The sequence below is a fragment of the Anabrus simplex genome, chromosome 8 (genome assembly GCF_040414725.1).
Source record: "Anabrus simplex isolate iqAnaSimp1 chromosome 8, ASM4041472v1, whole genome shotgun sequence".
Taxonomy (NCBI): domain Eukaryota; kingdom Metazoa; phylum Arthropoda; class Insecta; order Orthoptera; family Tettigoniidae; genus Anabrus; species Anabrus simplex.
In genome coordinates, this window is record NC_090272.1 from 183153521 (window position 1) to 183168683 (window position 15163).

The 15163-nt window shown below is 39.2% G+C and overlaps 1 protein-coding gene across 1 annotated transcript in view; it reads right to left on the minus strand.

Annotated features, from left to right (window-relative positions):
* Window positions 1–3946: 3946 nt before the first annotated feature.
* LOC136879359 (ketohexokinase) overlaps window positions 3947–15163 on the minus strand; it is a 107280-nt gene continuing 96063 nt past the window's right edge. Inside the window, exons 4-5 of the mRNA XM_067153175.2 lie at window positions 13118–13350; window positions 3947–4229 (exon numbers count right to left, since the gene is read on the minus strand). Coding sequence (XP_067009276.2) covers window positions 3947–4229; window positions 13118–13350 — 516 coding nt within the window. The remainder of the gene's footprint in view (window positions 4230–13117; window positions 13351–15163) is intronic.

Genomic DNA, 15163 nt, shown 5'->3' on the forward strand with positions numbered 1-15163 from the left:
TTTTAGTCAGTACATAGACCCATCACAGCATAGATTTGTTAAAGGCAGATCAACTGTTACCAATCTAGCAGTTTATTTATCTTCAATTTCAGATGCATTGGACAAAGGTAAACAGGTTGATGTGATAGATACTGATTTCTCCAAAGCCTTCGACTCTTTACAACACGAAGCCTTGTTGAGAAAGTTGTCAGCGTATGGAGTGTCCGGGAGTATTTTCGAGTAGCTAAAGAGCTACAGTAGAGTCTCGCTCATCCGACCTTCGCTTATCCGACATTCCGTGTTATCCGACACTGGTAAGACTTAATTTGAACTTTTGGTGGAGACTAAATTCAGGCACACTCGCTGTGGAGGGTGCGACCTTGGGACAAGCACTGGCCTGACCGCTGGCGGTAGGTTTTTCACACCAGGCAAATGCTGGGGCTGTACCTTAATTAAGGCCACGGCCGCTTCCTTCCAACTCCTAGGCCTTTCCTATCCCATCGTCGCCATAAGACCTATCTGTGTCGGCGCGACGTAAAGCCCCTAGCTGGCGGTAGGACATTTTTTTTTTCTCAAGGACAGGTGCAGCGAGTCTTCAGTCATTGTTCATTGTAGAATTGGTTGGGTGCGGATGTTATAGTTTTCATATCCTCTGTGAGTATAGCGAGTAAATGGAAAAAAATGATTGTTTCTATGGAAGACAAGTTGAGTGCATTAAAGAGACTGGACAAAGGGCAGAGCAGAGAAGAAATGAAAAATGTGAGTACGAAAAAGTAAGTGAAGCACTGTTTCTTTGGTTATCTCAACACCAGGAAAAGGGCCTGCCAATATCTGGCCCCATTCTGCAGGAAAAGGCTGTTTATTTTCAGAAGGAGTTTGATGAAGGGAACCCTAATTTTCCTGCCAGTGTTGGGTGGCTTGATCGGTGGAAAAAACGGTACGGCATTAGGCAGCTTAATATCTGTGGAGAAAAGGTTCTTTTCGTAAGACATCTGGAGTGTTTTCGTTCAATACTCCATGTACTGTACAACTGAATTGATAATTCAATAAACAGAGTACCGTAAAACATGTCCTTATTTTAGTACTAGCGTATAGCCTTCCTGTTTGTTTCAGTTCACTTTCAAATTTGTTCTGTATTATCCTACATTTTCGGTGATCCGACGTACTCCAGGTCCCGTTTAGGTCAGATAATCAAGACTCTACTGTACTTGACAAAACGAATATGTTTTGTCAAGTCCGAGGGTTTGATCTCTAACCCCTATCAACCTTCATCTGGCATCCCACAGGGATCACTGTTAGGGGCTCTTCTATTTGTTTTGTTTCTAAGTGATATTACTACAGTTGTTGAGAGCAGTGAATGTCTCTTGTACGCTGATGACTTGAAACTATACAAATTCATAGAAGAAGACAGTATTGGTGAAGCAAATATGTGAGTGGTGTGATAAGTGGTACCTTAAAGTGAATAAATTCAAGTGTGGTGTCATGTCATTTACTCGGAAATTAACACCTGTATTTTACAGATATAAAATCAGTGGAGAAAGTTTAAATCGTGTGGAGGAGTCTAATGATCTACGTATAATTCTTAGTAATAGGAATGGCTTATCCTTTGAGAAATAAAGAAATCTTTCAGACTCCTGGAGTTTGTCAAAAGGAATTGTAAAGATTTGAGTAATATTGCATGTGTCAAAACACTGTTTTGTTCCCTGTTGAGACCCTGTCTCGAGTATGGCTGTGAGGTGTGGCTCCCGTATCAGAAAGGCCACATACACCATCTCGAGAGAGTACAGATAAGGTTCATGAAGTGGATTAGTTTTGGATTCCTGGGCATGCCACTCTCTTCAAGCAGGTATGAAGAATTTGTAAACATTCTTGGAATGAATACGCTGGCAATGCACCGAAAATGTGCGAACACAATGTTAGCGATTAAATGCTTGAAGAATAAAGTGGACTGTCCGGCTATACTGGAGTTGATCCCACTTCATGTTCCAAGCCGACGAACAAGGCAGAAATGTACATGCCACCTGCCCAAATGTAGGACAGTCGCACATGAAATTCTTGGTTCATGCAACCCCTTAGGCCCATAAATCAGCTGGAAAGGTCACTCGACATTTTTCACCACCCTTCCACAGCAATTCAGGAAGTTCTTCTCAAGGGTGGAACGTCATAATTTTGTAAATGATGTAAATAATCTGTAGAAGATTTATATCTGTTTGTATATATATATATAGTATGCGCACTTTTTGGTGATAGATTTTTGTACTCGTTGGAGAAGTAAGAAGGGTTCCGTTAATCCTGCCAACTGAATGGAAATGAAATCTGAATTGAATCGATAATATGATCGATCGATATGAATTTTATAAACGTTTATTATTTTAAGCAAACAACTGTGTCACACACACAATATATAATACTATATAACATTTCCCGTTGCGAAACGTGTTCCTAGCATGAATTCTATAGTTTGGCTTTGCTGTGTAAATAACAACAGTACGAGTACTTAAAGTGTACGCCAGATGTCGCACACTGATGATAAGTAATTCTTAGTTTGTGTTTCAAAGGTTGCCAATACGAATCTCGAAGATAACCGAAGTCGACCACTTCAGCGATTGTTACCATTCTGTAGTAGCTGTAGTACCCGGCATTGCCCGGATAGTTTCTGAATATTTACCTTTAAGATTTGCATTACTAGTTAGTTATGTGTGATGTGAATTTTTATAGAATTCCTTTTTGACTTGCAGATTGATATGGTATGATCTATTATGTAGTTTTAGAATTATTTAGATGTGTTTGATTTCAAGTTTTAGATTATTTAATTTTCGAGTAAAACTTCGTCCTTATGGAAGCTCGAATCGACTGGGAAGTATTTGATCCTGTCAAAAATTAATAAGTGATAACTATATGTATTTAGCCGTCGCACTATAGATACGATGCACAGGATTTCAACTGTCAATGAGACTGTCCCCCTCCCGCCCTCCACCACTAAGAGATATAAAATCTGGATTGTTACCATTCATCTTAGTGACCCAGAAAACTGTAGATTCAACACTGTTTTCGATTATTTTTATATCTCACTCCCCCTCATCCACACCCCAACGGAGGCTGAAGATGAATTTTAAAAAAATTCGCAGTGTTACTAATTATTTCAGCTACCACGAAAACTATGGATTCGATAATATTCTAGATTATTTTTATACCACCCCCCTCGCCCCCTGCCCATAAGGGTGCTAGGGGTGTCCTATAATAGGACAAACATAATGGCAGGTTGATGTGGGAAGAGGGAGCAACAAAAATTTGAGACAAGCACAAACACAAAAACACGTGTCTTCATGTTTGTCTTTGTTTCATATTTCTGACATTATTGAATACATGTACCTTCCAAAAGGGAAGAACAAAATGGTATTCCATATTTGTACCCCTTCCACCACTTAAGTTTATACTCTGTGATTTGTGAAATTTCAATCTGATGATCAACTCAAGGGTATTTTGGAAAAATATTACTCTGAAATTTTCAACAGAAGATACCAGACCTGGTGAACAGAAGGAATACTGTGTTCCTGCAAGAAGATGAGAGTTTTCACATCTGTCATCCACAGAAAATGGGACATCCTTGATTAGGATGTCTTAGTATTCCAATCTCCATTAGCTCAGCAGAGTTATTAGGTAGAAAGTTCAATGCTGTCAAACCCGGATGATATTGTCAATCTCAAGCCTACGTATGAGGACAGAATTTGAAAACCATCAGAAAAAAGTACTTAGGATGCATTAGATTAATAAAGATTACTCTTAAATGTACAACTTTGTTTGATATCTAGCTAAGAATAATTAGACATGCCAGTATATCTCCTATAGTCAATCAAGGTAAATCACTGACCTATTATGGATTATTCCAGAGAGAGCCAGAATAAAAGACCTAGCAGAAATTGGATTTTCAATGATAAAGAATAGAGTTAAGGCTTTATGTAATGAGTTAAGACACTAGATATGCTTTACTTGTTTTATTACAGAAGATATCAAGACCGTCATAGCCATACATTCCAACCTTAGCTCCAGCAACTTGACATCCAAACACAATGCTGTCTTTGAGTGAGTGCTTAGAGTTAAGTGCAGAAATAACTGCAGCACAGAAGGTATCACCAGCACCCAGAGTATCAACAACTTTTTGGGGAGGAAAGGCTGGGGAATGGACAACTTCGCCATCAGGGTTGCGGGCTGTCGCTCCTAGCTCTCCCCACGGTACTATTACTGTGGCACTGCAAAGGAAACAGAGAGAATTATCAACATACATCATCGTAATCATTGTCAGTATACTTCAGCTAACACACTTTTGATTTAGATTTGGAATACAATGTATTCTGAAAGTGACTGTGGTCAAGTTCAGACAAGTAAGGCTTAGTCAATTTTATATAGTTGAGATGGGCAATGGATACCGACTGGCTCCCAAAAAGATTGACATATGTCTGATCTCCTGGTCCCTTGCTTGCCCAGCAGGGGGTGATTAGATTATGGTAGTGAGCTTTAAAAGAGGAGTTACCATTCCCAAACAGAAATCCTCACACATACCTCTCTTTCAGTTCAGACAATTTGCATGTGCTTTGTTTGCTGTTTGAAAGTCTTGTAATATTTGTGGAGTGTATTGCTTTTCAGTTAGTTTCATACAATAATGTGGTAACCATGGGAATCAAACCTGGAAATTAAATGTACCAGAAAAAGTCCAGACCAGAGGGAAAAAATTGGTTTTTAACAGCAACAACTGGCAAAAATTCTCACATATTCACAAATCTTAAAGTTGGCAAATACTGCTAATTTCAAATAACTGAAGAAGAATTGATGTTTAAAATTTAAACTTTAAGTCATGTTCATTGTTGTGCTTGCTGCCTATGCTTTTTAGTGATAAATAAGTTAACCTGGCTTTGTGCCAGTTAACTGAGAAATGTATGTAGATACGAAAAGACCTGTAGCTACCATTACTGTTCAGATAATTCTACATCATATGTATCCCCTGCCAGTTCTAGTAATTCAGTTGTATGTATCTCTTGCAACATGTCCAAATCACTATCAGACCAATCACAAATTATGAAAGCTTAAAAAAAAAGAACATAGAAAAAGTGACAGCTAAATTTCTCTATGCTTGTAAAACTTCCTTCAGTGTCACAGAGCATGGTGTATTTATTGAGTTGGTGAGACTGCTGCATCAGTTTATATGCCACCAAACCTAAAAACAGCCAGTGGAACCCATTCTGGACTTTACACATGAAAAGTTGAATAATGAAACAGCTAAGAAACTTTCAGAAAAGTAAGTCACATTAATGCAAGATGGATATAGGGTTACAACACATTGACCCAGTTATTGCTAAAGTTGTGGCAATTGGTAAAGAGTCGTACTTTCTTTCTGCTGAAGATACTAGTGTGAATGCTAAAACCAGTGAATATTGTCTGACCTTGGTAAAAATGGCCACTGAAGAAGCAAAAAATAAGTTTGGTTGCAAGGTCAAAAGTTTCATTTCAGATCATGAACTGAAGATGAAATTAATGAGGAAATATTTCTTGTAATGTAAGTGAAATTCAGAAGTATTTCTACAACCACCAGATTCTGCTGCATGGTTAAAAGAAACTGAAAATTCTTGTCAACCTCAGATTCCACATGAATGCTTCAACAAACATTAGAAACAGGCCATGCATATTGATAGTAATAAAATGTGCTGTGAGATGTGCGGGAGGGAAAGTGTACACTTGCCACTGCTATAATTTCCACACACATTCCTACCGCTCTGCCTAGAACATTCAATATCTCAGACTGAGCGACTTCAGCTTCAATATGGAAAATTCTAAGTTCCCATGGAGGGAATTAGATATTTTTTACCAATAGAGCATGTCAAAAACAGATCAGATGTAAGGCTTTTCAGGTGTTCGCTCTATTAACCAGCATTTTGTCTTAGGTCTGACACTAGACTCATCAGAGTGGGATGTGTCAGACCCTACCCACTGATGCTGGGGTGTATGCATGTGAACTTATCAGCTTCAATAGATTTGTTTAGGACAGATCATAAAACAGAAACATTCCCCTGAATAGAGGAGGTAGAGAAAAGCTTATCGTATTGTTAAGTCTACTGCAGACCTTAATAGCTTTAACATAATTAATAAGCAGTGTGCTAGGTATGACTTGTAATGATCAGTAGCAGAGAACTGGCAATGATGCTTCACACTGCTGCAAATTTGTTTGTCACTTTTTCCTTCCCTTTCCAGCAAGAGTGCCAGATGTGTGTTAACCGCTCAGGTGACCTGAACACCACCCACTGTTTCAAGGAGAGATGTTGACATTATACCCAACAACATGACAATGAAATATTGCAACTTTCTTAACTAGGGATGCTTGTGAAGTTTGCCTGTTGGTGGGGCAGTGACATTTTTGGTTTCTGCACGTGGCACAGTTATTTGTATCAATTTGTGTCAGGCAGAACACTGTAACGTTGTTGCAGAACACTGTAACATTGTTGATGGGTTGTCAGATCCAAATTTGGAACCATATAAGACAATCGTGTAAAATCTCTTCACAGAAACTGTAACATGAATGAATTACTTGGCCCATCTCATGAATCCTGGTCAAGAAAGTTTATCAACAATCTCCCCAGAATAGGAGAAGGAAGCTAGGGCAAATGCTATATATCTGATCCCTTGTTTATGAATCATATAATTGCTGGATGGTATCTTAAGAAACAAAAAGAGAGATCAAGTAAACACAAGATTTGTGAAGGATGAAGGTGACATAATATTAACAAATCCAGAAGAAATAAGAAATAGATGGAGAGTATTTTCAGTTGCTGAACATAAGAACTGATGACAGTCATTCAATGGACGACCAGAAAAGACAATTAGTTGATGAAGAAATGGATAAAGAAATTACAATGAATGAAATTGAAATGGCAGTAAAAAAGATGAAGAATGGAAAAACTGCTGGAATAGATGAAATTTCAGTGGAGATGATAAAGGCAGCTGGAGCTGTAGGCCTGCAGTGGACATATCGGGTTCTCAGGAATATCTGGGAGAATAAGGAGGTCCCTGTGGATTGGTAAAAAGGAATAATCATCCCAGTTTTCAAGAAAAGCAATAAGAAAGTTTTGAAAAACTACAGGGGAATTACTCTAATATCCCATGTTGCTAAGATAATGGAAAGGATACTGGAAAGTAGAATATGAGGGTTGAGAATCAGATACAGGAAAATCAGTTTGGTTTCAGAAGTTGAAGGTCAACAATAGAGCCCATTTTCATTATGAAACAACTAATGGAAAAGCAATGGGAGTACGGGAATGATATGGTGATCACATTCATTGACAATGAAAAGGCATATGACAGTGTCCCCAGGACTAAAGTTTGGGACAGTCTGGTGCAAAAAAGAATTGGACAGGACTTAATAAAAATGATTATGGCAATGTACAAGGAATGTTGTAGTTGGATGCAAACACAAGTTGGCAGGACAAGTTGGTTCAAAATAACTAGTGGGCTGAGACAGGGAAGTGTTCTATCACCAATCCTGTTTACAACAGTAATGGATGACATCATGAGAACAATAAAAGCAGCATATGGAGGAAGATAATTAACATGTTGTTATTTGCAGATGATATTGTGATTTGGGGAGAAGATGACAGGAAGGTTCAAGAACAGTTGGATGTGGTGAATGGGAAGATCAAAGAATGTGGATTTGAAAATAAGTGTAGAAAAGAGTAAAACTATTTTTAGACTAGAGAGGAGAAAGAAGTGAAAGGTCAGATTAGACTTGCAAACAAGCCCCTGAAAATAGTGGAAATGTTCAAATACCTGGGGAGTGAATTAATGGAGAATGCTCGACTGGATGCTGAGATTAGTAAGAGGATTCAAGCTGGAAGTTGTTTCTATCATAGTGTAAGAAACATGTTATGGGACAAAGATGTGCCAATGAAAGCAAAGGAAACTATGTACAAGATGTATTACGTACCCATAACAACTTATGGAGCAGGAACTTGGACAATGGCAAAAAAGGATGAGAGTCGAATACAGGCAACCGAAATGAAGTTCTTGAGGAGTATGATACAGAAGAGTAGAAGAGACAAAATAAGGAATGAGAAAATCTGGGAAGAAATTGGAGTGGAAAAAATAAATGATAGACTAGGGAAGAGCCAACTAAGATGGTTTGGGCACATAAAGCGAATGAGTGACAAAAGAATGTCAAAAAAGGCGATGGAAATGCAAATGCAAGGAAGGAGAGGCCGTGGATGACCACGATTGAGATGGAAGGATACAATCCAACGCAGTATTATAGAAAGAAACCTGGACTGGGACACAGTGTCGGAGGAGGAGTGGTGGAAAGATCAAAGAAAGTGGAGAGGAACCATATTTGCCCCTACCCAGCTACAGCTGGATAAAGGGAAATAATGATGATGATGATGATGATGATTATGATAATTGCTTTTGAAGCTGAGGATGAACCATTTCTTAAATATTTCTACTTGCCCAGTACAAAAGTGGTTCCAAATGATTCATGGAAAGCCACAGTATGAAGAAAAATAAGAACATTGAAAAACAAATTTACTGTTTTATTGCCCATCTGTATGACTCTCCTGCAAGTTCTACAACAACTAAGCAAATTTTCTCATATTTCTAATTTATTCACAACAAACTTAGGAACAACAATAAACAATAAGGAGAAGATACCCAAATAATGTAAAATCAGTTTGGGTTTATGTCTGATAGAACCACAACTGGTGCCATATTTGCTCTCAGGATGACTATGGAGAAATAATGTCTGTATGGGAAAGATCTCCATATGATCTCCATAGATCTTGAGAAGACCTACGATTGAGTGTCACATGATCTTCTCTGGTGGGCATTTAAAAAGAAAAAAGTCCCTTATCAGTATATCAAATTGATTCAAGATATGTACCAAGAAGGCAGACGACTTATGAAAAACTCATGTGGAACTACAGAAGAATTTGCAATTAAGGTGGGCCTGCATCACAGATCAGCTCTCAGCCCATCGTCATGGACAAACCAACAAAGCACATTCGGGATGTAGCATCATGGAGCACGCTATTTGCAGATTATGTAGTGCTTATGGGTGAAAACTTGGGGAAACTACAGGAGAGGCTGAACACCTGGCAGGATGTATGAGAAAGAAATGGGCTCAAAATAAGCAGGACTAGGACAGAATATCTCCACTGTAATTTCCCCGTGAATGACCTTGATGGTCAGAAAGGTTTAAAAATTGGGAACGAGGAGGTAACAAAAATCAGTACCTTCAAATATCATGGATCAGTGATACAGGATACTGCAGACATCGACAGGGATATTAGCAATCGGGTCACCAATGGCTGGGTGAAGTGGCGGGCAGTTACCAGTATTCTATGTGGTAGGAAGGTCCCTCTTCACCTGAAGGGCAAAATCAACAAAATGATTGTCCGTCCAGCCATTTTATATGGTTCGGAGTGCTGGACTGCAAAGAAGAAAGATGAATAGAATCTTTGTGTGACTGAGATGAAGATGCTCCTATGGGCCCGTGGAATAACCAGGCTAGATAAATTTTCTAAATTGCTAATCTTTGAGGGTAACACAAATCTCTGAGAAACTGAGGGAACATCGACTGGTTCAGTCACCTTCAGCAAAGATGAGAAGATTATGTAATGCACAGAGTGGAGAGGCAGGCAGTAGGCCAGCCAGCTCTGAGCAGACCTAAATGAAGATGGAAAACCTGCATCAAGAAGGACCTAAATATTACAAATGCTAATCAAAACAGAATACAAGGTCAACGTTACTGGAGGAGAGTTATCAGAAAAACCAACCCCAACTGAGTAGGATAAGGCAAAAAGGAAGAAGAAGAAGAAGAAGCAGCAGCTCAGAAACAACAAGTAAATTAGTGTAATTTTATAAATCAATTACAGTTTAATATTCTAGATGTGATCAATACTGACTTCTGAGTAACCCTCAAGCTACATACGTCAGGACTAAACTTGAGCAGATAAAGTGAACACTGTGTAACACTCCAGAATTCTTTACAGCATTTCACAAAAATCTGGGACAGATATTAAATAACATTTTAAAATAATTCAACTGGTTACATCTGTAATTTAGCAATTGGGCCAATGACCTTAGATATTAGGCCCCATTAAACAACAAGCATCATCATCATCATCATCATCATCATCATCATCATCATCATCATCATCATCATCATCATCATCAATTTAGCAATTAGATGTTAAGTGCCAAGTTTTTGGTTGCAAGGGTAACTAGGAGCCTAGGAATTTTCCAGTTTACCGAGCTCGATAGCTGCAGTCGTTTAATTGCGGCCAGTATCCAGTATTCGGGAGATAGTAGGTTCGAACCCCACTGTCGGCAGCCCTGAAAATGGTTTTCCGTGGTTTCCCGTTTTCACACCAGGCAAATGCTGGGGCTGTACCTTAATTAAGGCCACGGCCGCTTCCTTCCCACTCCTAGCCCTTCCCTGTCCCATCGTCGCCATAAGACCTATCTGTGTCGGTGCGACGTAAAGCAACTAGCAAAAAAAAAAAAAATTTTCCAGTTTCACCCAGCAATCATGTCATATAATTGAAATGTAAGTAATATTAACTCACAAAAAGTCTGTCATCATCAACGTAATTATCTCTCATTACTAGCCTAATATTGTGACATAGAATGTTTGACGAAAACTGTGTAAAAAGTGGCAGAAAACATGCCAACTTACGTCTTTGCACTAATTCATTGCAGTATTTTTATCTGTTTCACTGTTGTTTGGAGACTGTCTGCAAGGAGCACTACATAGTCAGTGAATGTCAGGTGTCAAAAGCGGTACCATTGTTTTTCGGGCCAATTCTCACTTCGTGATGGATGTTGTTATTTGTTTATGTTTTCCTCCATTCTCTGATGACTTTTGAGAATACACCTGAACAGAAGTGGAGAAAGACCATCATTCTGTCTCAGGTCCATTTTGATTTCAAACTATTCTGAGAGTTACCCATGAACTTCAATTGAGAGTATATTTGTGGGAGTTCACTGAACCATTGCCAGGGATGTCTCATCAATTCCAAATTCCCTGAGAATGTTGATAAGTGTCACCCGGTCCATTAAATCATATGATTTTTGAAATCCATGAAGGCCATTGTAATTAGTCGCTTTTGTCTCATTGCCCTAATTTGATCAATAATTTACGGATGAATATTTGTTCTGTGCAACACTGTCCCTTTCTGAATCCAGTATGGTACTCCCCCAACTGTTTATCCAGGAGGGGTACTATCCTTTGCTGCAGAGCCTTCAACAATATCTCATATGCAATGGGGAAGAGAGAAATTGTATTTTTTGGCATCCTTTTTGTCCCCTTTCTTATGCAAGTGATGAATGAGCACATTATTCCACTCTTTAGGGACTTCTTTTGTCACACAGATATGGGCTAAGAGTCTTTCAAACTGTTTACCAACTGTTTCCAGCATACACAAGCAATTTCATAGTGACAGAGTCTCTCCCAGGAGCCTTGTTATTTCTTAACTTCACAGCACGTCTTTTCTATTGGGAGGATGCAAAGCTGGTAGTTTTTCTGTGGGTACTTTGTAGGATAGTCACTGAGGGGAGTCACAGAGAGCTTATGAAAGTACTGATCCAGGTGTTTACAGTTTTTTCCTGTTGGTTGTTATGAGTTTTCCTTCCTCATCCTTGAAACACAGGTTCCTAGGGCTGAATCCATTAACCATCTTCTTGAAATATTTCAATTTAAATTTCTACATCCTCCAATACACAGTGCAACACCAATCTCAGGACCTGACCCAGTTAATACCTCTTTGGAAGTTCAGGAAGTAATGCAGAAAATGACAGCTGACAAGGCCACCGGACCTGACGATATTCCAGCTGAAGGATAGAAAATGCTTGGACAAGATGCTGAGATCATTGCAACCTTGTTCAAGCAGTTTATCATAGAAGAAGCGCTACCATTGTTCTGGTCAACAAGCATTACTATTACAATAAATTAAGGTTTTCAAAGGTCCACCTATTCAATACAATAATATTTTATTTTAGCATTACTATGCCTATTTAGAAGTGCATGGGTGACGTCAATGATTGCACAAACACTGCATGAAGTAACCTAAAACATTGAGATTACATGGCAGTTCCCAGTCATGCATCACAACAGAATCTATATGTACAGGCAGAGTAATAACTTCAGAAAGGAATTATAACCTCAGGGGCTTACTGATTGTTTTGATTCACAGCACAAAGAAAATTCTGAACTTATATGTAGTGTAAAATGTTGAGATTGCACAATAATTTTAGAAGAGGAAAGCAAAGCAAAGTCATCTCCGTACAGGCCATGAAGGCCCTTGGAGGGGTGGAAGGTAAAGGCTTCCACAATCCGTAACCTCGGCACTTGGTGGGGTAGAGTGGTTAGCTCTACGCACGGCCACCTTTGCCCCCAGGAATTAACCTGGTACTCATTTTTGGTATAGGCTGAGTGAACCTCAGGACCATACACACCTCTGGAATTGGAAATCTTGTTTCTTAAATTTTTGACTTCCTGACGGGGAATCAAACCCACGTCCTTCCGTGTGAACCGAGCACGCCTTTACCGTATTTCTTTGATCTATATACAGTACAACTTAGGCAGGAGTTCACATGGTAATTCTTAAAGAAGCAAAGAATGTAGATAAGTATAATGAAACAAATACAATTCAATCTCTCCTCTTTGAATTAGACATTATTATACAGTAGTTATGAATGATTATGAATGGGGAGTTTTCAATACTTGGTATTGGACAACTTAGCAACAAAGCATAACCTCACAACTAATTGGTGAACTAAGTATACAAATATCATGCATTCATAATAAAAATCACAATTTATCATATATAAATAATCATTCACAAAAGTTTGTGATGATACATCTGTAGGCAAACATTTTTCATTTAAAAAATAATTACATCATTCAACAGAAACTGCAAGCTTCCCTCCAAAGAGAATGGGAGGGAAGGGACACTCAGGATAAATGAAGTAAATGTCACAATTTTTAATCTAGAATCCCAAAATAATGCAGCTTCTATGTCCTATAATGGGCAGAATTTTGAGCCTGGGAATGAGAATGGGAAATCTTAATACTAGAAGTAACACGGTTTGAGTGTGAACTCACTTCTTTTTGATGAGCGGAGTCACCTTCTCCAGTACCTCAGCCATAGTCACATACCCTCTGAATCGAGAGAAGTCTTTCCCAATGAACAAGACATCACCAATGGGCAGCAAATCCACAAGATCTGGTCGAGGTTTCTCAATTTCAATGGATACTCGAAGGGAACTAACAGGGTTAGCTTCCCTCCAACAGTCGATCCAGCTCACCATTTTACGAATTTCCTCTACATTACGACCCTAAAAAATAACCAAAAAACATCTATTGTTAGTTCGTAGAAGTAGTTCATAACACTGCAGTCTGTCACACCTAAAACAATTAGTAGATAATCCATGTTAATATTTTAGGAGTAGGTATGTTTACAAAGAGTGCGACTAAAAGACTAGTTGTTTACCAGGTGGTCAAATGAGAAAGACCAAGGCATATTTTGAAGAACTCCTTTCATCAATCTATAACAAAATATAGGAAAATAAGAACAATGAAAGGAACACAGAAAAACAGTGACAGGTCAGCATGGAAAGAATGAGAATGAGAAATAGAAAGGAAACTCAAAAGGACAAGGTCAATCTCCATATTTTCAAAAGGATTGGCTCTCTCCTCATCAATCCCAGTTCTCCTACATCCATTTTTTCTCAGCCTGTGACAAGCTGAAGATTTGTCAAGGGGATCCTTGAATGAGTGTTGCGGCCCATCCTCCTGATGAAGTAGAAACAAGCTTGTCAAGGGCTGAGAAGAAATGAATGTAGAAGAACCAGGATTGATGAGGAGAGAGCCAGTCTATTTGAAAATATGGATATTGTCCTTGTCCTTTTGTGTGTTCCTTATACGAGGACGGTTTGAAAAGTTCTCGGAATCACCGCTAGATGTCGGTGCTAGAGCAACAAGGTTCCTGCGCAATAATCACACATCCTTTGTGAGTGACCACGTAGCACATCAGAGCTCTAGCTGCAGGAGTGTGGTAGTGACGACTCTTTGTTGTTGTTCCCGCGTAGTGATTTGTGACATTGGAAAAAACTGAGATTTGAGCAGTGATTAAATACTTTGTAAAGAAAGGTATGAAAGCAAAGGAAATTCATGCTGACTTTCAGAACACACTGGGGAACTCTGCTCCTTCATTTTCAACTGTTGCCAAGTGGACCAGCGAGTTTAAATTTGGTCGGGAGAGCTTGGATGTCGATCCGTGTAGTGCATGGCCAAAAAGTGTTACGACCCCAGAATTTATCGCAAAAGTGCACAAAATGGTCATGGAGGATCGTTGACTGAAAGTGCGGGAGATTGCTGAAGCTGTAGGGATGTCTTCTGAATGGGTATATTATATTTTAACTGAAGAATTGGGTATGAAAAAATTATCCGCAAGATGGGTGCTGCGGCTTCTGACATTGGACAATAAACGCACCAGACTGAAAATGCCCGAGCAAAGTCTGGCCCGTTTTCCGTGCAACCAACAAGATTTTTTGCACCAGTTTGTGACTACAGATGAAACTTGGGTCCACTACTATACCCCAGAGATAAAACAGCAGTCAAAGCAGTGGAAACATGCTGATTCACCACCACCAAAGAAAGCAAAGGCAGTGCGTTCGGCCGGAAAGGTCATGGCCTCAGTTTTCTGGGATGCAAAAGGCATTCTGCTGATAGATTATCTTCCTACTGGCCAAACAATTACAGGGCAATACTATGTAAACCTCCTAGACCAACTACAGGAAAACGCGAAACAAGGCCTGGTTTGGCAAGGAAAAAGGTCATCTTTCATCAGGACAACGCTCCGCCGCACACAAGTGTTATTTCCATGGCAAAACTTCATGAATTGGGGTACGAATTGTTGCCACATCCACCTTGTTCACCTGATTTGGCAACATCAGACTTTCATCTATTCGCCAAGCTGAAAATTTTCCTCAGTGGATGGAGATTTTCTACAAGGGAAAAAATGACAGCCGAATTGGAGAGGTATTTTGCAGGCCTGGAGGAATTTCATTTTCGAGATGGGATCAAGGCATTGGAATATCGCTGGACCAAATGCATTAGTCTACAGGGAGACTATGTTGAAAAATAAAA